Source organism: Morus notabilis, unplaced genomic scaffold (genome assembly GCF_000414095.1).
Source record: "Morus notabilis unplaced genomic scaffold, ASM41409v2 Scaffold705, whole genome shotgun sequence".
Taxonomy (NCBI): Eukaryota; Viridiplantae; Streptophyta; class Magnoliopsida; order Rosales; family Moraceae; genus Morus; species Morus notabilis.
The window spans coordinates 81,531-104,693 of record NW_010357938.1 but is presented as its reverse complement, the minus strand read 5'-3'; the positions used below and the strand labels follow the sequence as shown (position 1 = coordinate 104,693).

Here is a 23,163-nt window from a genome sequence, read left to right as displayed (position 1 = left end):
ATCACAGAAATCAGAGCTTGACCTTTATTTGGATGAGCCAAGATTGGCTAGGACCGCGGGTCTTGATATCCTTTCCTTTTGGAAATCAAACCAATTTCGATATCCAGCACTAGCTTCTATGGCTTGTGATATATTGGCTGTCCCTGTTTCTACAGTTGCTTCTGAAGCTACATTTAGTGTTGGTGGTAGAGTTCTTGATTCATTTCGTAGCTCACTTAAACCAAAGACAGTTGAAGCACTTGTTTGTACCAGAGATTGGTTATATGGAGACAAAGGTAGTTTCAAACTTACTTAAATTATGTATATTTTCTATATTGATTTTGAACTAACTTGTATCTATATATATTTGTTTTTGTGTAGATTTCAATGAAGTTTTTGTGTAGATTTCAATGAAGAGGTGGAAGATCTTACACAAGATATCTTCAACTTTTCATTGAAAGAAGATGAGCCTTTCTCACAGGGATCAACTTCTCATGAACGTAATGATGCACTTGGAGTCCCCCCACTGCAGCAAATTATTTAAATATTTAATTATTAATCATGTATGTTTGTTTTCTAAATTGTGAGACTTTTATGTGTTTATTTTTTAATTTGTTAGAGACTCTAATGTGTTTGTTTTAATTTTGAACTTAGATTATGTAATGTCTCTATATCATGTTAAACAGGTTGAGAAACATATTCAGAAATAGGTTCTGAAATAGGTTATGAAATAGGTTCAAACGTGTTGACAGTAATCAGGTCATAAACGTGTTGACAGGTAATTAACGGGTTGACACGACCCGTTTACGACCTGTTTCGTAAACGTGTTGACAGGTAATTAACGGGTTGACACGACACGTTTACGACCTGTTTAATAAACGGGTTAATCGTGTCGTGTCGTGTTAACCCACTAATAAACAGCTCGTGTTTGGGTTTATAATTTTGACACGATTAATAAACGGGTCGTGTTCGTGTCAGACCTATTCGTGTCAACTGATGGGCTCAACACGACACGAACACGACCTGTTAACACGAATTGTCACCCTTAGTTCTCATCTCATCTCATCACATTATAAATATACTAAAAGAGAGTTGGGGTTTACTGTTCACGCAGACATAATTTACTGTTTCTTCTACAGTGAAATGACCATTTTGCCCTCGATTTACTGCTCCTTCCTTTGTCTGGCGCAGGGGTGGTTTGGTCTTTTAACCCGTTTGTGATGGGTTGCTTTTCCGCTTTTGCCCCCGTTGTTTCTCCTTTCTGGATTTTTGGGCTTTGGTTTTTTGGTAATTTTGCATCCGGTAGGGGCCTAATTTTTCTTTTGTCTTCGATTCCCTCTTCAGTTCTTCGATGGAGCCCTAATTTTTCCTCCTCTCTCTCATTTCCTCCGCCTCTTTCATTTCTTCTCATTTTTTTACTTTTTTGCTATTCTTTTCTTTGGGTTTTTTGGTTTAGCATTTTTTACCTCGCCATTTTTTTTCGTTTCCTTTGGCCTAGCCTTTCTTGCCTCTTCGATGTCCTCATTTTCTCTGCTTTTGTCGCCCCGTTTTGGCAGATTTGATTTTACATAAAATGGTGTTACTTTGTGCGATTTGTGTTTTGGCTTCTTCGGTGGTTTTATCAGTGGCTTTGCTTTCATTTTCCCCGGTGGTTTTGGTCTACAGTGCTCTGATTCATTTGGGCTTTGGCGGAGGCTTACGGCATTTTCTTTCTTTGCCACTATACTGGTTTGATTAGTGATTTTGATTTCTCTATCCTGCTTGGGCATTTTTGTTTGCGGTTTTGGTGTGATTTTGTTGGATCGGTCTTTGATTTATGTGGGTGTTGGCGTGGGCCTGTCGAGTTTTCCTTGGTTGGTTCTGTGCTCGCTTGATTTATGGTTTTGGGTTCGATTTTTGTCCAACTTTGGGGCATTGCATGTTCAGTCATTTTTTGTCTTTGTCTTTCTCCTTTGATTTTGGGGGAAATTTTGGGATTTTATCCCTTTTTTCTTCGACATCGTTCTGTCATTTTTATTTGTGGCTTGATTTTGTGTCTCATTTGTTCTGATTTTTTTTAATGCTCACTGAAGTTTGATTTGGGTTTTGGTGCAGGCCTCTTCGGTTTTCTTGGATTGCTTCTAGGCTCGATTCATTCGTGATCTTGGTTTGGGTTTTTATCTGTTCTTGAGTGACTACATGCTTGGCCTCTTTTTTCTTTTTTTCTTTTTTTTACTGGTTTTAATGTTTACTTACATTATTCTCTTCATTATTTGTTTTTGTGCTTCATCTGTTTGGATTTATTTTGTGTTTTTCGACATTGTTCTGCCATTTTTATTTGTGGCTTGCTTTTGTATCTCATTTGTTCTGATTTTTTTTTAATGCTCACTAAAGTTTGATTTGGTTTTTGGCGCAGGTCTCTTTCGTTTTCCTGGATTGCTTCTAGGCTCGTGTCATTTGCGGTTTTGGTTTGGGTTTTTATATGTTTTTGAGTGATTGGATGCTTGGCCTCTTAATGCTCACTAAAGTTTGATTTGGGTTTTGGCGCAGGTCTCTTTCATTTTCCTGGATTGCTTTTAGGCTCGCTTCATTCGCGGTTTTGGTTTGGGTTTTTATCTGTTTTTGAGTGATTGGATGCTTGGCCTCTTTTTTCTTTTTTTTCCCCTTTTGCCTAGTTTTAATGTTTACTTACATTATTCTCTTCGTTATTTGCTTTTGTGCTTCATCTGTTTGGATTTGTTTTGTGTTTCTTAAGACTGAAACCAATTTCTAATTGGCTGGTATATACTGTCTGTGAGAAATTCCTTTACACCTGTTTATTATTGTTCTTGATTGGTCCTTTTGTTCACAAAAGAGTTCTTATCTGCGTAGTTTCGTGTTGATTCCGATTAATCTTGATTTTGGTTGCCTATATTTATTGAGGTGACGATCTGTAAAGTCTATGGTACTGATTTGTCTTGCCACATTGATGGCTTATGCTCACTTTGCTGCAGAGGTATTTAATGAATCCTTGATTTTTTTTTCTATTTTCCATGTTGTTTCCGATTAATCTTGATTTTGGTTGCCTATATTTATTGAGGTGATGATCTGTAAAGTCTATGGTACTGATTTGTCTTGCCACATTGATGGCTTATGCTCACTTTGTTGTAGAGGTATTTAATGAATCATTGATTTTTTTTTCTATTTTCTGAAACGTTTAAAGAATTTGGCCAAAAAATGTTGGTAATTGTTATATTAATGTTTAAAAAATAGGTATCTTTCTCCTTTTCTGTATTGTTATTATTTTACTTTTTATTATCTAATTTGGAAATTTTAACTTCTGGTTTTTTCTCACCGACTTTGGGCTCCTACGTGGGATTTTGTTATAGGCTGCTCATTAGTTCTCTGTTTCTGTATTTAAAAATGTGCCTGCCTGTGGATTTATCATGCATGTCCTTATTTCTTGCCCTTACATCTCCTGTTTTTGCTTCCTTACTTTACCTTCAATCATTTACTGCTCCACTTCATTCTCTATTATTTATTTTCTGATCCTTTTATCCTAGTGACGTTTGGTTGGCTGATATTTCAGACTCAATACATCATTTGTAGCGTTTGAGGTACTCTTGAGGCTTCCTATCCATAGCTTGCTCATTTATGTTGTTGATATTGAATGCACTGGTTTGTTGTGGGGTTATTAATGTCTGTTGTTTGTCTTTTATTACCTGTCCTTTTTGTCCTCTGTATTTGCTAGGTATATCATATTTACGTGTTCACTTGCTGCTTTATTAACTGTCTTGGTTTTCCTCTGTATTTGCTCAGTATATGATATTTATATGCTGACTTGCTTATTTATCTCTTACTCACATGTGTGTATATATATTCCTATTTTTACTTATCTCATGTGTGTGTGAATTATGAGAGAGAAGCCTTGCACAATGAAATTATGATATAAAATGACATACCTGTGAACTGTCACTGATGTTGTCAATTAGATTCTAACACCATAGAACGACACACTAGAATTGCACATGATTATCAATTTCCTCCCAATGCGTATATAATTTTGTAACCTAAGTTAGTGCATGATGCTTGGTGAATTATTATTTTTTTCCGTATTGACTGTTTTATTGAAAACCTCTTTATAGGTGTCTTGAGCTTCTTTTTTTACGTTGAGCTTTAACTCCACCATCTTATTTTTGCTGTTTCATAGAAGGGGAAAAAAAACTATTAGAAAAAAGACAAATATTCTGTTGTCTTATTTTTGTCCTCTCATAACATTCTTCATCATTTTCTTATTGCTCTGTTTCTTCCTTTACTTAATCTTATCATAAATTACAGTTTTTATTGCTCTGTTGGTGTTGTTCATCTCCTCCCTTTCAATTCACTTGATAGTCTTTTATTTTTGGTCTAGATTTTTTACTCTTTTGTGTGTTGTCACCTTTACTTATTCCAAGACTTTAGTGTAGAGGATCTTCATAAAAAAAACAAATATATATATATATATATATGGATTAAAAAAAAAAGAGAACTTCATAAAATAACAAGTACCTTAGAAGGAAAACAAATTTTTTCAAAGAAGTGGGAGGAGGCGGGTACGCCTCTTTGTTCCATTATTTCAGATGGCATTTTTTGTGGTTCAGAAAGCAGAGATTTCACCAGAGAAAAAAAAAATCCCAACTATTTAATCTACTTATGGACTGTCTCTACACTACAAGGTCCTCATCTACATAAAATGAAGAATAAAACAGAAACCCAACAGACTGAAAGCGTTGAAAAGGGCAATTGGTCTTCTGGTTTCGTCATTTATTCCGTAATTCAAGGTAAAAATTTGAGAAAGAAAAAACCTCTTTATTTAGAATGAAAAGGATCAAACTTGGGCCAAAAAATTGGTTGCCGAGAAAATTAGAAGGAAATGAAGAGGATCAAATTGGGCAAAAAAAAATCACTAATTAAAACTTAAGTTTAATAAGAAACAGAAAAAGATAAGCCCAAAACACGTTTAATCAGGATGAAAAGGATCAAACTTGGGCCAAAAAAATTGGTCGCCGAGAAAATTGCTAGGAAATGAAAAGGATCAAACTTGGGCCGAAAAAATCATTTTAATTAAAACGAAAATTAAAAAAGATAAGCGCAAAAAAAAAAAAATAAAAAATAAAGGAAGAGAAGAATTTAATCGTAATTGGGAACCAGTCAAAAATTTGACTCTCCAAAATTAAGAAATCAGAATTAAAGTTCTAAAATTCTACAACAAAATTTAACAAGAAATTGTAGAAGATCAAAAGAGAAAAGGATCTAACCCTAAGGCAACAGAGCTTCACTGACAATAGAGGAACACGACAGCAAAGAAGAAGAAAGAATTGTATATATATATATTGTAAATAATTTTATATGACAATATGTTATAAATATATATTTTGTATATATATATATATATTTATTGTAAATAACTTCATAGAACAATGTCCTATGTATATATTCATGTATAAATACAGACAAATAATCTATTTATATTGTATACAAATTATTAACTTCTTCTAAAAAACAAAATTATTTTCTACTGCAATGCGCGCAAACGCGCGCATCTATGGCTAGTTTTATACTTAAAACCAACCATTTCTTTTTTCTTTTTTCCAATTGATTCCTGTTGATTGATGCCTTAAACTTTTTTCGTTTAATCATTATAACATTGTTATTTCAAAAAAAAAAGGAAAAAATCTCAGTGCTTGTATGTATATTCACAATAACATTCACGCCACTTTAGAATAATCATTATAGCAATCTTATTGCTAGTCACTATTCACTATGTAACTGAAACAAGTCAGCAGCCAGCAACCTTCTACAAAACAAAACCGACTTATTTCTCATCATTATCCTATAACAGAGGAACCGAACCATTATTCTTTGTGTTACTCGTTTGCTTTTTGCTAAATTCAGGAACCGAGGAAAAAGATACTATCATTATAACAATGCACTCCAAAACTTGGAAGTTATTTGGAAAGATCATCAGTATCACGTACTATTTTCATCGAGGGGAGAACAATCGCAGCCACAGGCTTATGCGCGTATCCGCCACCTTCATCAATGACCAGCCTAAGCCCTTCGACATGAAGCTTTGCGTGGTGACCGCTTACCAAAATAGTCGGAGTCTGTCTTAGTTCCTATAAGATGCAAAAATGAGTTTAATACCAAAATCCAGACTTTGCTTGCAAGCCTTGGCATGAGAAAAAAAGTTAAAATGGAAAATTTACATGACAAAGTTAAGCTAAATCAAGAATCAAGGAATGTCATTCGCATCAATGCTGGGTGTCGAGCATCACTAGTCACAGTCAGTGGGTCCCGCATTTGGGGCTCACATGTAAGGCCTAGCACTTGTGAGTTCTAGCCCCAAGTACAATAACGAGAATGCCATTACCTTTGGGATATCCCAAACATTTTTTCTGCCACTCAGAGCCTCAACCTTCGGAATACGGGTGTCCCTGTCTTTCAAAAGCTTCAACTGCTCCTTGACATCTTTGTCTCTCTCCAAACCAGCATGAACTGCTATCAATCTACAGTGCTTGATCCCATCCTCGGTCTCTATGCAGATATCATCCTAGATAAAATATGCATATCATCAGGACCCACTACTCTTCAACAAATATTTTCAATTCTTATAGTTCTCGTCTACTTGCATTCGGCTTCGCACATTTTGTGACAAAACAGAACAGGAAGGTGGGAAATTTTCTTCCCACGCAATCTGTACGAGAAATCTATTTAAGGGATTATCGGTGTTACTAAAGTAAACAAGAAAACAAGTCTGACCTCTTCGTGGACCCAAACCATATCAGCAAGAAACTTCTTGTGTTCATCGGGAACAGCCTTAACCAAATCTGTCCACAAAATTGTACGTTGAATTCAGTATTTGACACGAGATATTCATAGCGCCAAAATAATGATGAAAAGCACAAACTGTGGTTGAACTAAACTAGATCAGCAGAAAAAAAGTTAAAATCTTTGTATTTTGATGAAGATTCTCAAAAACCAAGAAGCCAGATTACAACTTCCATTTGAATAGCTGAAGGTGATAGAAATGAACACAAAACCTTAATGAGAGTAACCAGTGCTTGCAGAACACATTGAATGACCCATACAAACCAAAAAACTAAGAACCACACGCATCTGAGACAGAGTAGTAGCAGAAAAACACAACCTTTATTACACGTGGAAGAGCAAAAGAAAAGCATGAAAAGAATCACAGAAATAGGGGATAGTTTTTAAATAGGATATTTTACACATTTGCCTCATGAACTTGTATGGTTTTAGCAATTTGGCTCCTAAACTTTTAATTTTGGCAAGTAGAAACGCCGCGAAGGCGAGGTCGTGGTTTCCCGACAGGAAGACGTGCTTTTGGTGCGGGTATTTCGAGGGTAGCGATACAAGGAAGTCGAGGACTTGGCGGGTGTTGGGGCCGCGGTCGCAGTAGTCGCCGAGGAAGATGACGGTGGCGGTTTGGAAAGCGGGGTCGCCGATTTGGGACTCGAGGTTGGACCAGAGGTTTCGGAGCTTGGTGTCGAAGCCATGGATGTCGCCGATGCAGCACACGACTCTCGGTTTTGTTGTTTGTGATGGATCTTTTTCTGACATTTCTTTTTTCGAACTTCTCTGTTGGTTTCAGAAATGGCGTAGGTGATGTAATGGATGGGTATTCGGTATAGTCGTTGTTTTTAGATATTTTACACAAAACCCTCTTGAATTTTTAATTTTAATAAGTTGTCATAAAATTATTACAATACGACTCATTTTAAAGATAATTATGTTAAATTAATATTATAAAAATATATTTGATGAAAAATTTTAACATCTCAATTTAAATGTAACATAAATTTTTTAATTTTTTAACTTTTAATATCTTAAATCTAATAAAAATTTGAGCAAATTTAATAAAATAAAAAAATTATAATAATTTTATAAATTTAGACAGTTGATTGTCAAAATTAAAAATTTAAGAAATAATTTGTTAAATCACAGTGCAATTGATTTAAAAACCGATATATTTTAGAGAGGAGTTTGTAAGGATATTCCCGGAGTCCTTTTATGACCATTTTTTTTTCTTTAGAAAAGAGATCACTTTAATGCCATGTATTTTTCAAAAGAAAAAAAACACTTTGATAAATAATATTATAATATACTCTTGCACTTTAATAAAACACTATTTCCATACCCTAAAGTCGATTTTTCTGAACATGAAAATTGAAATGTTCTTTCTATCTATCTTTAAATAGTCTAAATTTAGTATATGTTAACCCAAGGATCCTTTCAATTTTTTTTCTCTAATCTTTGATAATTTAAAAAGAAGAAAAATTAGTATAAAAGTCATTTCATATCTGAAAAACAGATTTATAGTGATAGTTTTTAAAACGTCAAGATACCTTTTAATATTATTAAAAATACAAGTAACAATCCTCAAGTTTTTCTTCTATAAGAGAGAAGGTAAAAAAAAAAAAAAAGGCCTTAAACTTATGACAAAGTGAATCTTATCACAAATCAACAAGTAGCATTTTGTTGGTGTACAAGACTGAGAATACCAATACAATAATTTAGGACACAATGAAAATATTATTAAACAAGGAAACTCTTTGTTTCCCACATTATTGATCAATTGCACATTGGAAAGGTGAGAAGTTAGGCTATCTCTTCTGGAAGTTGAAGAACTTGATGCCGTAAGCAAAGACAAAGAGGAAGAGCAAGACCCAACCAATATTTACCAAAGCCACTATAGGAAGGAAGTCATAGTCAAAATTCAATTGTTCCTTGATAAACTTGTTCAATGGAATACTAGTGCCAAGCCCAGGTATCTCCACATTAGTATGTTTGTCACCCAGTTGAGATGCCACTACGCCATGTATTGTCCAAGACACAGGAGAAGCCCAGTAGTACCATCTCCACCAGATTGGAATTTGCTGCAACAATTTACAAACAAAGGTTGCAAGGTTAAAAGGGTGTCTGGCATATCTGTTCAGATCGACAAGTTACTTTCTACGCTTTTAATTTAACATATTATTTCCGAATTTAATAAAGTATTGCAGAGTGCCCCTAAATCGATAATGACTATGAAAATTTAGACAAATGTTAAGTGGAAACAACGTCGTACATATTATGTGAGTTATTATTTCCGAATTTAATAAAGTATTGCAGAGTGCCCCTAAATCGATAACGACTATGAAAATTTAGACAAATGTTAGGTGGAAACAACGTCGTACATATTATGTGAGCTGATATGAAGGAAGAGATTGGAATTTTAGATGACGATCAAAGCACGTCTCCTTTCAAATTTTGACATCATGCATTGCTTTGGGCACTTAGCAACATTTTATTAAATTCAAGAGGGTAATTTACCTTAACTGAAAGTTCAAGGGCAACTTGATAATTCATTTGAAGTTCAGAAGCGAAAGCATAAAAAAACTTTCCATTTTTTTTAATGCAAAGAGAGAGTCAAAAGTTTTAGGAAGTAAAATGAGGTTAAGTGAATGTAGTATTGTACCTCTCTAGGGAGAATAAAACCACAGAACAAGACCCAGAAGCAGCAAAAGAAGTACATGAAAATGGCACCAATTTGGTGGCCGGGAGTCAATGCCACTCCCATCATCCCATAAGCTGTGAAGTAGACTAGGCACATTAAAACATAATAGTAGAACCAGAATATTTTCCCTATGTTCCACTCAAATCCAATCATAGAGTAGAGGATAATAGTGTAAACCAAGCATTGAGTTGCTGAATAGACTATCTCTATGGCCACCTGCCAAATCATAGAAATACAAATAGAATCAAAACATAGCAAAACATATCAAAACTATAAGGGTTTTTTACCAGGAGCGGAACAACCCATGAACGAGGCTGGGTGGCCGCTCCACCTGAACTTTTTTTTTTCTCTTTTAAATTTTTATATGAAATTTTATAAAATTTGTATTTTGCCACCCTAAAATTCTGTATATCGTTATTTACCCCTTTTTATTAGTTTAGTTACAACCCAGTACCGTGGGACTAATCTCATAAAGTGAGTGCATCTTTATTATTTACCTGAGCACATGCATAAGGCAGTGTTGAATACATTCCCGCGGCTCTCTCGCGGTAGAAAACCGTTCTCTCGATGTCCACAATAGGCTGCACTGCAGAGCCATTGCTGGCTCCAAGGAAGAACACAGCAGTAAAAATGGCTCCCAAAAGATTCATCAGCTCTCGTACTGTGCCCCTGTTATGACATAATTCAATTTAAACTCTTGTCCTTTGTTCCAGAACATACGATCAATTACTGGGTTGAAGCTAAATACTTACGTTTTTTGTCCCTTGTTCCAGTAGATAAGACCAAATAGCACAGCAATGATTATGGTTATGAAGAACCGGACGCCATTGTATTTAGGGTTTCTCCAGTAAGACCAATGCTGTTTCCAGAAACAAGCTTTGCACTGGACGAGAAATGGTTGGGAGTACTTGGTAGGAAAGAACAGGTCCGTGGTCTCCGGTGCCGGAGTACTGAGCTCTTTGATAAGCTCCTGATTCTTCCTGAAAAGTGGGACGACGAAAATCATGATGTTTGAGTATCGTGGAGCGTAATTATGGTTTGACCTGTGTATTAGTTTGTCCTAATTCTCGTGATATATAAGGGACTTTACGACAACCAATTTCTGCAGCGATAAGTGGACGCAGCTCTCACATGAAAAGTGAACCATTTTAAATCCTATGCGTGTGTTCTATTTATTTTTGTCTTTCTTCTCATTTTTGTTATTGCTCTTGAAAAGTAGAAATTAGGATTTTAATTCCTAACATATCAAACTAGAGATCCAAGGTCATAAAAGAGTACTATAATCTTGACAAAGTCAAACTTACTGGTAAAGAGAAGACTTGGTATAAATTTCTGCAAAATCGACACCAAGTTGAGCCTCAACTGAAGGAGCAGTGACCTCAAGCATCCATGTTGCAGGATTGTAACCATCCTTAATCTTAGGAACTCCTGGAATTCCCTGCATTGCAAAGTTCAAACATATATTAGGAAGTTCAAAGAAGTCTGAACAGGAAAACGCATTACTAACCCCAAATTTTAGTTATAATTTTTTCAATCTTCCCCATTTGTGATTTAAAAAGAAGGAAACATTAAAACAGATTCACAAGATAAATACTCACTTCCAAGTATTCTGTGAGCTTGTGCGAATTGTGACCAAGAGGTCCGGCATAAACCAATTGTCCACCTAGTTTCATTAGTATCAACTGCAGCAAAATGAGTTGAGATAATATGCAAGGAATTGATGCATAATATGGAAATCGAATTAATGAAGCTCGAGGAAAAGATACTGAAATTTACTCACACCTCATCAAAAGCTTCAAAAATATCAATGCTTGGCTGGTGAATTGTGCACACAACGGTTCTTCCCGTATCAACGGTGTTTCTCACGGTACGCATGACAATGGCAGCAGCTCTGGCATCGAGACCGGATGTTGGTTCATCCATGAAGATGATCGATGGATTAGCAACTAACTCCACAGCTATTGTTAGTCTTTTCCTTTGTTCTGTTGAAAGACCATCTACACCTGGAAGCCCCACTAGAGCATCTCTAATTGGGTTTAGTTCAACAAGTTTCATGACTTCTTCAACAAACATCTGTTCCACAATTAGGCAAGTATCATATATACGATCATTCATTTAGAAATTAGGATGATTATAGAGGACCCTTTAGCTTACCTTTCGCGTTTTTGTCTTCACATCCGAAGAAAGCCGAAGCCATGCCGAATAGAGAAGGGATTCATAGACAGTGACATTTGGTGAATGAATGTCATTTTGCTCACAATAGCCACTGACCCTAGTAAATGTTGTTTGGTTCTTTGGATAGCCAGAGACGGTAATGCTTCCCTCGATATAACCGCCGGTCTTTCTTCCTGCCAAGACATCCATAAGTGTTGTCTTCCCAGCACCAGTGACACCGACTAATGCTGTCAATATCCCTGGTCTGAAACTACCGCTGACATCACGTAGCAGTTGAAGGCGGTCTTCTTCTATTCCACGTCTCTTCATTTCCTGGTAGAAAAAATACCAAATTTTTTCCCTCAATCTTTGCTTCAAATAAAACAATGTTCAAAAAGAAAATAAAAAATTGACTGAACAAGTACGAAACACTTACAGAAGGCATATCCACGTAGTAGTTCACATGGTTAAATGCAAGTGAAAGAGGTTCAAAGGGCAAAACCATTCCTCTTCTTGGTGCATGCTCAGAAGATCTATTATTCTCTGAAGAACCTTTCACTAGCATATCAATACCTGTAGATCTTTGATATGAAGTTACATATATTTTTTGAAAAAGCGTGTAAAAACAATTTGTACAAAAACTAATACACTTTTTAAGTATTTTCAGAAGTTGGAATCCTTCACTAGCATATCAATACCTGTAGATCTTTGATATGAAGTTACATATATATTTTGAAAAAGCGTGTAAAAACAATTTGTACAAAAACTAATACACTTTTTAAGTATTTTCAGAAGTTGGAATCTGTAGTTTTTAGATTCTGCTTCTATTTATGCTTTTACTTTAAGCATAAAGCACAACAATCCCAAACTGGGCCAAAGAGAAATAGAACTGATTGTTTTGGTACTAGAAATAAGATTAGATATGTTATTAATCTTGGAAAAGTTGAGTACATAAAATGAAGGGAAGAAATGAAAGCTTAAACCTTCAAATGTTTGTTCGCTGGACGATGGCTTCTCTTTCGCTTCTTCACTTACTTCATCTAGAATGACAGCTTTGGAATCTCCAATAGCTGATAATTATTTTCATACAAAAAAATGTGAGATTTGTCAACTCCAGAACATTGTTTCCAATGAATGAAAGACTTGAGTAAGACCAAGAAGAGATGACTCACGGTTCATATAGGCCAATGCTGCAATAAACAAAATGTTGAAGAGAAGAGAAAACCCGAAAAGTGCCCCGATACAAATCCAATACCAATATTCATGAGTGAAGTACCCTCTAGACTCAAGGAGGACTTTCCCGACTGTAGGTCCGTTAACTTCGAAAAAAGAAATTGGCTGTAACGAGTATGGAACTTGTTAGAACTCTAATGATGGCTTTCATTCCAAGAATGACTAAAAATCCTAATTCAACTTTGTATTTAAGAAAAACACATCCTTGCATACTGTGCATGTAATTTTTCTAAAGTACAATGGACATCACCAAATATGACCACCAAACTCATCCTTACCGTATTCCATCTTTTATCAAGGAATTCATTCATGAATATTGCATTCTGTGCGTACATCATAGGAGAAGCATAGTATCCCCATAACATCCATTTCTCAAGGTCATCTACAACACAGTATAAAAGACTTAGAAAAAACCAGACGAATACATAAAGTATGAGAAATAGAATGTGTGTGCCTTTGCGTATAGTACCATGTTCCAACTTGATTTAACCCCTAGGATTATGAAAAAGATGTTATAAACGGGGAAACTATTTGAAGCGCGGAATTTTAATTAGATTCTATTAGGTATATCTATTTTTCACCTGTTTGATTCTGACATGATATGACGTTTAAAAATACGCAAGTCCTGATAAGTATTCCCTACATTAGAATGTTCCGTAAAGAAATACTTACTTTTGGAAATTACAAATCCCCCTAGCACAAAAACCATCAACATGGCAAAGGTACCCAACATATTAGCGAGGACTAGTGTTCTTCCTAGTGCAGCTATAAGCCGGAAGTAGGACAGAGCCATCTGATGCAAGCCAAAGAAAGCCAAGAATTGTTTGAAAAATCTGTAGCAAAGGGAAAAACAAAATATATAAGCAAAAATACACATGTACACAATCATTTTAATCAACAATGATAAATATGTATAATTGTTCAAAATTTCAGCCAAAAAAAAAAAAAAAAGGTTACAACAAGAAAAATCAAGAAAATTAACCTTTTTTTCTTTTTGCTAATAAAAGATTTAACCTTATGTACCTGCTAGCAGCCGGAGCAAAGCCAATTGTGTAGTATGTTAGAATAACCCATATCCCTGATTCCAAAAAGGATAGGGGAATTTTCAGAATACAAACAGGTAAGCCAAAAGCCCAAGCAGGAAAAAACAGGAAATCCCTCTGTTTATAGAACACAGGAAGCTTGAAAACTGTCAGTGCCATTTCTGCCATCCCATTGAACATAACATTAATCACACCGAAAAAGAGTGCTCCATAAAATTTGCCTCCATCTTGCAAAGTGCCCACTTGCATTTCCGTCCTAAGGAACACAGTGAAGGTGATTATCGACATGATTATTATTTGAGTACTCTTGAAGACATAGACAAAAGAATTGCGCTTCATCAGCAGCCACTCCCTTGAAAAGCATGCTTTCAACAGCTCCGTATTCGAAATTCCATACTTGTTCTTCACCAATGCAGATGGGTGGACACTGGATTTGTCGTACGGAATCTTAAGATCGGTGTCAAGTCTTTGGCCAATGTGGAAAGACTTGAAGCCATTGACAAATTCGGGAACTGAAATGTATGTGTAAGGCTGGTCCTTCTTGGACCAATATTGTTCTTGGTCTTTCTTGGAAGTTACTTCTTGAAGAAAGTCGGCAACTCCTTTCCTCTCTGGACATTTGAAGCCCATGTACTCGAAAAACTCGAGTACATTCTCTCGCGGACCTTGGTACACAATCTGGCCTTCTGAAAGTAGGATAATGTCGTCGAAAAGCTCGTATGTCTCTGGTGCTGGCTGTAGCAGAGAGACAACCATTGTGACGTCTGAAATGTGAGTCATTTGTCTCATGTAGTTGCAAATCTGAAAAGTGGTGGCACTGTCCAATCCGTTCGATATTTCATCCATTAAAAGAACCTTAGCTGGTCCTACCAACATCTCCCCTGCAAAGAGACATTATAGTAGCAAATCACAAGAAATACATGAATACGTCCTTACATGAAAAGGCACGAACTTTTTCTATAGGAACGGTTAAGAATTAGACGCCCAGTCTTTTAGTGGACATTTAGTTCATGGATTCAGAATCATTCTCATTTTATATGTGTTTTTTTGTGAGAGAAAAATACTGTAAAGAGCTATGAATCAAGGATTCAGAATCACGATTTAAAATTATTCTCATTTTATATGTGTTTTTTGTGAGAGAAAAACACTGTAAATAATCATAAATCATGATTCAGAATCAAGAATGAATACATGAAACAAATATCCTCTTACTAACAAGAGCAATACAATAAAAAAAACACGATAAAATAAGAATACATAGTACTTATAATGATTCACCCTTAATGTCATAGCTATGTCCACTTTCAAGCACTAAAGAATTTCACCATAATAAAGGAGAGAATTGCATGAAAAATCACACAACAATGCCTCTCAAACCTTTTGTGTTCATCTCTCTATTTCTAATCCTAAAAACGACGCCTCCAATCTAAGTCTAAAATATTGTATGTTGACTTTACATCAGGGCAACAATTAGGCTCCATACAATCAACAAGAATTTATGACATACAGTTTTGTTTATCAATAAATGGAACTTGTAGTGAAAACAACATACCTATTGTCAAACGTTTTTTCTGCCCACCAGAAATACCCCTTCTCATCTCATCACCAACCAAAATGTCCGCGCAAATATCCAATCCAAGTATCTGTCACCATTCTTTATAAGAAGCCATAAAATTCTTTTGTAAAAGACTATGATAAATTATAATATAGACGTACTTCATAAATTTCCCTCCACTGAGATTGTTCAAAAGAGAAAGACCAGCTTACCTTGAGAACATAATCAGTGATCACACTAGTTTCTTGGCCTGACATTGCCGCAGCCTTCATGAATGCATCAATCTCAGGGTCTGGCTTAATTCCTGTTTCTTTCTCTCTTCTCGAGAGCTCGGCTAAGGTTTCGTACTTAGTGCCGACGCCTAAACAACGTCCCGAGAAATCCAACGTCTCTCTCACTGTCATCTCTCCATAGTGCAGATCATGCTGACTAACATAAGCACATGTTCTTTGAGGAACAAATTCATTCAGTTCATGACCACAATAAGTCACTTTCCCAGATACCTGAATTACAATATCAAGTCTTTAATCAACTTCTTGTGATGATAACATCTAATTTTTAACTAATTATAAATTCACATCATAATTTCAGAACCAACGAATTACCAACACATGACTTGATTTATATAACATTTCTCTTACTTCTTTTTTTTTTTTTTTTAATGAACAGATTGTATGTGCAATGAGAGTTCTATAATGGGATTTGAAACGATACTTTAAAGGTATATTATAATTCCGAACCGTCAATTTTTTATTAAGTTTTAATAAATCGTCCTACTTAATTTCTTGATCTGATATGATTCTGAAAATTGTGTCTTATTAATAGGATATTTTTTCATATCCAATCATAGAACTGTCCGATATGCAAATTGAGAAACAAACAAGCAAAATTTACAATAAAATGGGAAACAAACCCTTAAATCATGATCAAGCTTTCCTGCAAGTGCCAAAAGCAAGGTTGTTTTCCCTGCAGATGGAGGGCCCAGAAGTAACGTCATCCTGAAAATTACTAACTTCAATTTATATACAAGTAAATAAGAGAAAAATATAGGTAAAACAAATACACATGGAAGATATATTTACAAATGTTGGCTGTTTTACTTAATCAACAAGAAAGCAGGAGAATTTGCTTAAAAAGTGAGGTTAATTTAGTTTGTACACGTTGGAATTTAAGAAAACGACTTTCACCAAATATACATAGAAGATATATTTACAAAATTTGGATGTTTTACATAATTAATTTCAGAGACGTACCTAGAGGGTTTGACAACTCCGCTGACATTTTGAAGTATCTGGATTTTTCTCTTCTTTGATGGAGTAAGCCGAACCAACCCCAGAATACTCTAAACACTCCAAAAATAGTTACAAATTTAACAAACCAAATTTGACCCAAATCAAAGAAGGAAAAAACATTTCCGAACCAATTTGCTCAATCAGATAAAGTTGACCACCATCAGAAAAAAAAAAAAAAAAAAAAAAAAAAAAAAAAAAAAAAAACTTAAGTAGTACTCTTCAGGAAAATACTAAATAACTTCAGTAGTACTCTTGAATCTTTAGAAGAACTGTGTCATAATCAAATCCTAATTAGAAGATAGAAAAAACACGCAGAAATTAATGTAGAAATGATGCAACCATTCATCTAAAAAGTTGCAACAATTAAATCTTTTAAAAAAACCATTTAAAACTAGACCCGAGAATCCACCTCAAACATTACTCGTTCACACTATTACTTCAAGCAGTCACGGCGAACCCAAGGGACGGGCTCAAACACTTTTTCGAGGATGGCTAAGTTCAAGTATGCTTCTCCATCAGAAATTAAGGCAAAGTTGCAACAATTAAATCTTTTAAAAAAACCATTTAAAACTAGACCCGAGAATCCACCTCAAACATTACTCGTTCACACTATTACTTCAAGCAGTCACGGCGAACCCAAGGGACGGGCTCAAACACTTTTTCGAGGATGGCTAAGTTCAAGTATGCTTCTCCATCAGAAATTAAGGCAATAATAATAAGAATAATAATAATAATAATAATAATAATAATAATAATTACCTCAATGGTGTTCAAAGTAACATTAAGCAGAGTAGGAAGTGCTCTGCTCCCAACATATGCGTCTCCTTCAACACACAAACTCTCATACCGAATTTCGATCTTCGGAATCTCAATTCCCGCTCTGATTAATTAATTAACAACAAAACAGCATAATTAAAGTCAAATTATGTTCTTAAAATATCAATTAGTAAAACACTAATGATAATATTATTATAAACCTATTAGTTCTCTCCCTAAGTTTGAGAAGAAACTTCTCGTTATCTTCTTCAACGAGCTTGAGAAAACTGTCGATGATCATCTTCTTCTCCGTCGTCCGGAGCTTCGAGACATCGATCTCGCTGCGAACTACTCGACCGCCGTCGACAACCTGCGTGACCATCCCTTTCCTTAACCGCTCGAACGTCGGAAGCCGCTCGATTGCCGCCCAGCGGAGCCGGTCCTCGTCGTCGTAGTCGCGCCGTGCGCTCTGGCTGAACACGTCGGAAGGCGCGGTCCATAGCTCCCGAAAGCTGCCGCCGGAGACTATAGAGGAAGGCAAGCTCCGGCAGCTCCGGCGGCTGCTTGTGGAGTGAAGAACGGAGGAGAGATCGTGATCGTGGTCCTGGTCGTGGTCGTGATCAGCCATTAATGCATGAAGGAGAGGTGGCTAGTGCATGTGGTACTAGTAGAGGAGTTTTCGACTTCAATTTGATAGGACAGCGTTGCAATAAATTTGTGAAACGCTAGTCAATTCATATTTTGCCTCTCTTTTTATTTTTTATTTTTTGATGGAACAATTTATATTATTAACGCTAGTCAATTCATATTTTACCCTCTTTTTATTTTTTATTTTTTTTATGGAACAATTTATTTTATTGTCTCTTGATCTGTTGATCATATGGAAGGATGGCAATGATTTTCATGCTTGTTTACTATACATGCACGAAACAATAGAATACAATACTAATTATTTAAATATCAAAGTATACCCCTACAAGTTTTTTTATTTTTTATTTTTTTATTTTTATTTTTTAAAGAAGTGTACTCCTTTAATACAAGTATTAATTAAGAGTAAGAGATACAAATCTAAAACCATGTACTTTAAGGATAATTTCAATAATTTTCTCAAAATAAAAAATATAAAGTGTGAAAAATGTAAAAGAACTATAAATATTTTGATTCTATATAATTGTACAATATCCATTGGATATTTTATCAATCGATATTTTTCCATAGAAAGTCATTGTCTTTTCATATGGAAAGGAATTATATCCTTATTTATTATACAATGAACAATATAGTATAGTTATATATTAAAATAAAAGGTTATACTCTTTCAAAAATAAAAATAAAAAAGCATGCGGAATTTAAAGAAACTAAATAATAGGATATAATTTACATTTTTTCCTTAATTATTCCAACTTATTATTTTATAAGTACACTATCTAATTATTATTATTTTTTGTAAAAATAGTTATACCATGTATTTTTATGTATACACATTATTGAAACGTAATTAAAATCCCGAATAAATTAAAAAAATTAACTATACTACTGTATGGATATTTATATAATTTTTGACACTAATTTTTTTAAAAAAAAAATTAATTCGATTCTATTGTAAAGTTTACTTCATCTGAAAGATAAAAATAGTTGAAAGAAAGAGACGAAGGAGTTCAATAAACAATTGCATCATGTCCAAGTTTTTTACTTAATTCATGCCAAAAGAAAAAAGAACTTGTCACGTAGCAATATCTTCGGTCCATCTTATAACAGGCAAATTTGCTCCAATTTTCTTATCTTGCTCTCTCTTTTTCTATATGGTGTGTGTGTCCATATAATAATAATAATAATAATAATAATAATAATGAACATCTACTTCATCCACAATTCACTTAACTGCCCAAAATTCTAACCAATGTAACAGCCAGAGAGAAAGATAGGAAAATGAATAGCAAATTTGGTCCATCTTATCTAGAGTAGGCAAATTTGATCAATTTCTTCTTATCTTGATCTTTCTTTATATATATATATATATATAACATCTATTTCACGCACAATTCACTTGGCAATGCCCTAAAATTCTAACCAACTACGATGATGTATCAAAACTTAATGTAATAGGCAGAGAGAGATACGAAAAAGGAACTTAACACTTGGACCCTCAAGGTACTCGCGTTTTCTTTTTTTTTTTTTGCTAATAATATAAAAAGAAAATGTACAAACTAATGGGTTTCCAATACGTTACTTTTGGGGAAATAGTAGAAAATATGCCAATATAAAAAGTTTAAGGAAGTATATATGCTAATTTTTAGTTATAGAAATTAATAGGCCATAACTTGTCAAGTTATGGTTCATAATCAGATAAGTTATGGACAAATTTGTCAAGTTATGGTTCATAGCCAGACAAGTTATGGACAAAAACTGTGATTTATGGATAATAACTTGTCAAGTTATGGTTCATAACCAGACAAGTTATAGACAAAAACAGTAATTTAGTCTATTTATTAACTTATATAAATTATTGACTTATTAATTTTAATTCATCTCAAATCTTAACCTATTTCTGTCTTTCTCCTGCCTTATAACTAAAACTATCATAGCCTATTCCTCATAAACCGCTGAAGGGTCCCACTTTCAATGAGATCGATATATCTAGTGATGGTGAAAATGTACACTGCCATATCGTCTTTAATTAGCACATATACGTGGCTAAGTAGTTGCCTAACAATGCATCGTATTCATTTATTTCTCTCTGGTAAAGTAGTTGAGTTTTTTGTTTTTATATTTCTAATTCAAATACGAGTAGTTGAGTTATAGTTACATTTATATTATTGGATGGAGAAATTGTAGTTCTAGAGAGAGAAAAAAGAAAAAAAAAATTACCTGAGAATAGACGCTTTGTTCATCTGTCATAATAATGGAGACAGTTTCTCCACGTTTTGTTTTTGTTTGTGTATCATTCATTTGAATTGGTTATCGACGGTGTATGTTGATATATAATTAGATTTGGTTTTAGGTAATGTCGCTTGTTTCCTCAATTAGATTTTATCCTATTAATTATGGTGGTTATTTCTAACGAGTTTCAGTGACATTCAATTTTATTTATGTCAAGCGGGTATTTTTTTTATTAAGTTTTGATATTTGTGTTTGTCTCTATACTTTATTTCCTTTATTGGTGGATCTAATTTATATTTAGGATCGAATTTTTTTACAATTGGTGATCATTTGTGACTATTTTAAGTAGGGATGACAATTCGTGTCACGTGTCGTGTTTTGATCATTTTTTTAAAATTTGCAGTCAATCCGAACACGACCCGTGACACGAAATTTTTTAAAAACCGCAACACGAACACGACACGACCACTTTACGAGTTGACACGACACGACCCAAAAATGACCCGTGAACCCGAAATTGACACGAAAATTATATACTTTTATTTAGTTTTTTACATATTAGAAATAACTTAAAATTCATAACACACTAAATTACAATAACATCCATTGAAATTAAGCAAATAATAGTATAAGATTTTGAGTATAACTATCATGATATCACAAGTTCATAATAAAATTTAAAATATGAAATGAAAAATATATGTATTTTTTAGTTTTTTACGAGTTTCGTGTCGTGTTCGGGTTAGGCGGGTCCAATCCGAAATTGACCCGTGTTTTTCGTGTCAATTTTAGGTCGACCCGATTCTGACTCGAATATCTTTTTTCTCAACCCTAACCCGTAAAATTCGTATCATTTTTAAGTTGTGTCGTCGTATCGTGACCCATATTACCGGCTCTAATTTTAAGTGTGTAATTTGTTATCTTTTGAATGAAAATTTTCTTTTTTAAAAAAGGTGAGAATATACTGTTGGTTTTCTCTTGTGCATGGGAACGTTCGTAATAGGACTGGAGCACAGAAATTTTCATGTACTTGGGAAAGCGTGCAAATCTTTATAAATGCCATAAAGATGTTTAGTTATTGCTGCTTCCTTTTTTTATTTATTATTATTTTTACGTCTTTTCTCGTTAAACGAAAAATACTATTATATTATATAAAAAATTAAAAATTTTAGGCAAGGTCTTTAATCCGACTGTTACTGTTTGCCAGATTAAAACGGTAGATGTATAATTTTACTATTTTAGTGTATATTTATATGTAAGGTGTGTATATTTACATATAAAGATGTATATATTAAGTTATAAGAAATGATAACGTATATTAATCCTCAAAACATGTATTTTTTATAGCAATTAAGTGAACATATAACATAAAAATATGTATATTTATTGATTTGTTATATTTCATGTTAATGAATGTAAGCGACAATGTATATAGCGAAATATGCTTTTAGTATCTTGTGTTCTTGATAATATTAAAATGATACCTCAACGTTTTTAAAAACATATTCTTGGTACTCTGAAGTTGATTTTTAAGATGTAAAATGACCTTAGTACTCTTTTACTTAATCAAAATCTAATAACTCTAGAAAAAAAATCACGTACCCTTTATTTTATTATTTTCCTTTAAATATTTTAATGTCTTAAAATATTTTCATTTTTTTAAGAAACTAGTAAAAGTAGGCACGTGCAATTGCATGAATTTAACTGTTATATTTATTGTCTATTAGAAAAATAATTTTATGATGTAAACAAATAAGTTCTAACTAATCGCCATACTCTATTATATTTCTTAACATTTAGACCGCATAGCTTATTTTGATGGGGTGAGTTTTGTAGATTCGGAAGCCATGTTCATAACGTAATTCAAATATTATTTAATTTGACCACTTTTTTTAAGCTCTAAGTAAGAGAAAACAGTAGATAACAAATAAGTAAAAAGTACAAAAAGTGAAGAACATAGAAGGAAACACAAAATAAACCATTTTTTCTTAAGACTTAAGTAAGAGAAAACAATAGATAACAAGTAGATTAAAAATACAAAAATTGATAAGGGCATAAATAGATAACAAGTAGATTAAAAATACAAAAATTGATAAGGGCATAAATAGAAACACAAAACTAGTACAAAACATGTAAATAAAAAGTACAAAAGGTAAATAACATAAATGGAAACACAAATTAAACCGTTTTTTTTTTTCTTAAGCCCTAAGTAAGAGAAAATAGTAGATAACAAATAAGTAAAAAAATATGAAAGGTGAAGGACATAAATGAAAACACAAATTAAATCGGGTTTTTCTTAAGCCTTAAGTATGAGAAATAGTAGATATTAAGTAAGTAAAAAGTGCAAAAGGTGAAGGGCATAAAGAGAAACACAAATTAAACCGCTTTTTAAGCCATAAGTAAGAGAAAATAATAGATAACAAATAAGTAAAAAATATAAATAGTTAAGGGTACTATAAAGAGATAAAAATTAGTTGACACGTGCTTGCTTCATCACATTTATTATATATAATAGATATTGATTTTTATTTAACTGATAAGAAAAGTAATTTAGACATTACATGTCCTAAAAATTAGTTTTAAGGTATCAAAAAGATATTTTTAAAAAGATTAAAATACTGTTTTAATATTATTAAAAATACAAAATACTAAGAGCATATTTCAATATAATGTAAAATACCAAAATTTACATTTTTATTTATGTTTTCCATTCTAAAATTAATATATGATTTTTAAGAATTAATGCAACAAGCG

The 23,163-nt window shown here is 33.7% G+C and overlaps 2 protein-coding genes across 2 annotated transcripts; both read right to left on the bottom strand.

The window, feature by feature from the left end:
* Window positions 1-5,662: 5,662 nt before the first annotated feature.
* Window positions 5,663-7,621, bottom strand: LOC21396953. The gene is given in 4 exon segments (XM_024177227.1): window positions 5,663-6,095; window positions 6,350-6,529; window positions 6,739-6,806; window positions 7,035-7,621. Coding segments are annotated over 4 exon segments (945 nt in total). The 5' UTR covers window positions 7,561-7,621; the 3' UTR covers window positions 5,663-5,924.
* An 808-nt stretch (window positions 7,622-8,429) lies between these two features.
* On the bottom strand, window positions 8,430-18,212 carry LOC21396952 (pleiotropic drug resistance protein 2). Its single transcript, XM_010091093.2, has 20 exons — window positions 17,751-18,212; window positions 17,533-17,653; window positions 16,735-16,823; window positions 16,395-16,479; window positions 15,694-15,984; window positions 15,479-15,569; window positions 13,907-14,807; window positions 13,556-13,716; window positions 13,162-13,265; window positions 12,823-12,988; window positions 12,634-12,720; window positions 12,087-12,223; window positions 11,651-11,983; window positions 11,279-11,569; window positions 11,095-11,178; window positions 10,801-10,934; window positions 10,249-10,476; window positions 9,994-10,165; window positions 9,458-9,712; window positions 8,430-8,876 (listed from the first exon to the last, which is right to left on the bottom strand). Exons 1-20 carry the CDS (start codon window positions 18,155-18,157, stop codon window positions 8,604-8,606), a joined length of 4,410 nt encoding a protein of 1,469 aa, XP_010089395.1. The 5' UTR covers window positions 18,158-18,212; the 3' UTR covers window positions 8,430-8,603.
* Between the last annotated feature and the right edge of the window lie 4,951 nt (window positions 18,213-23,163).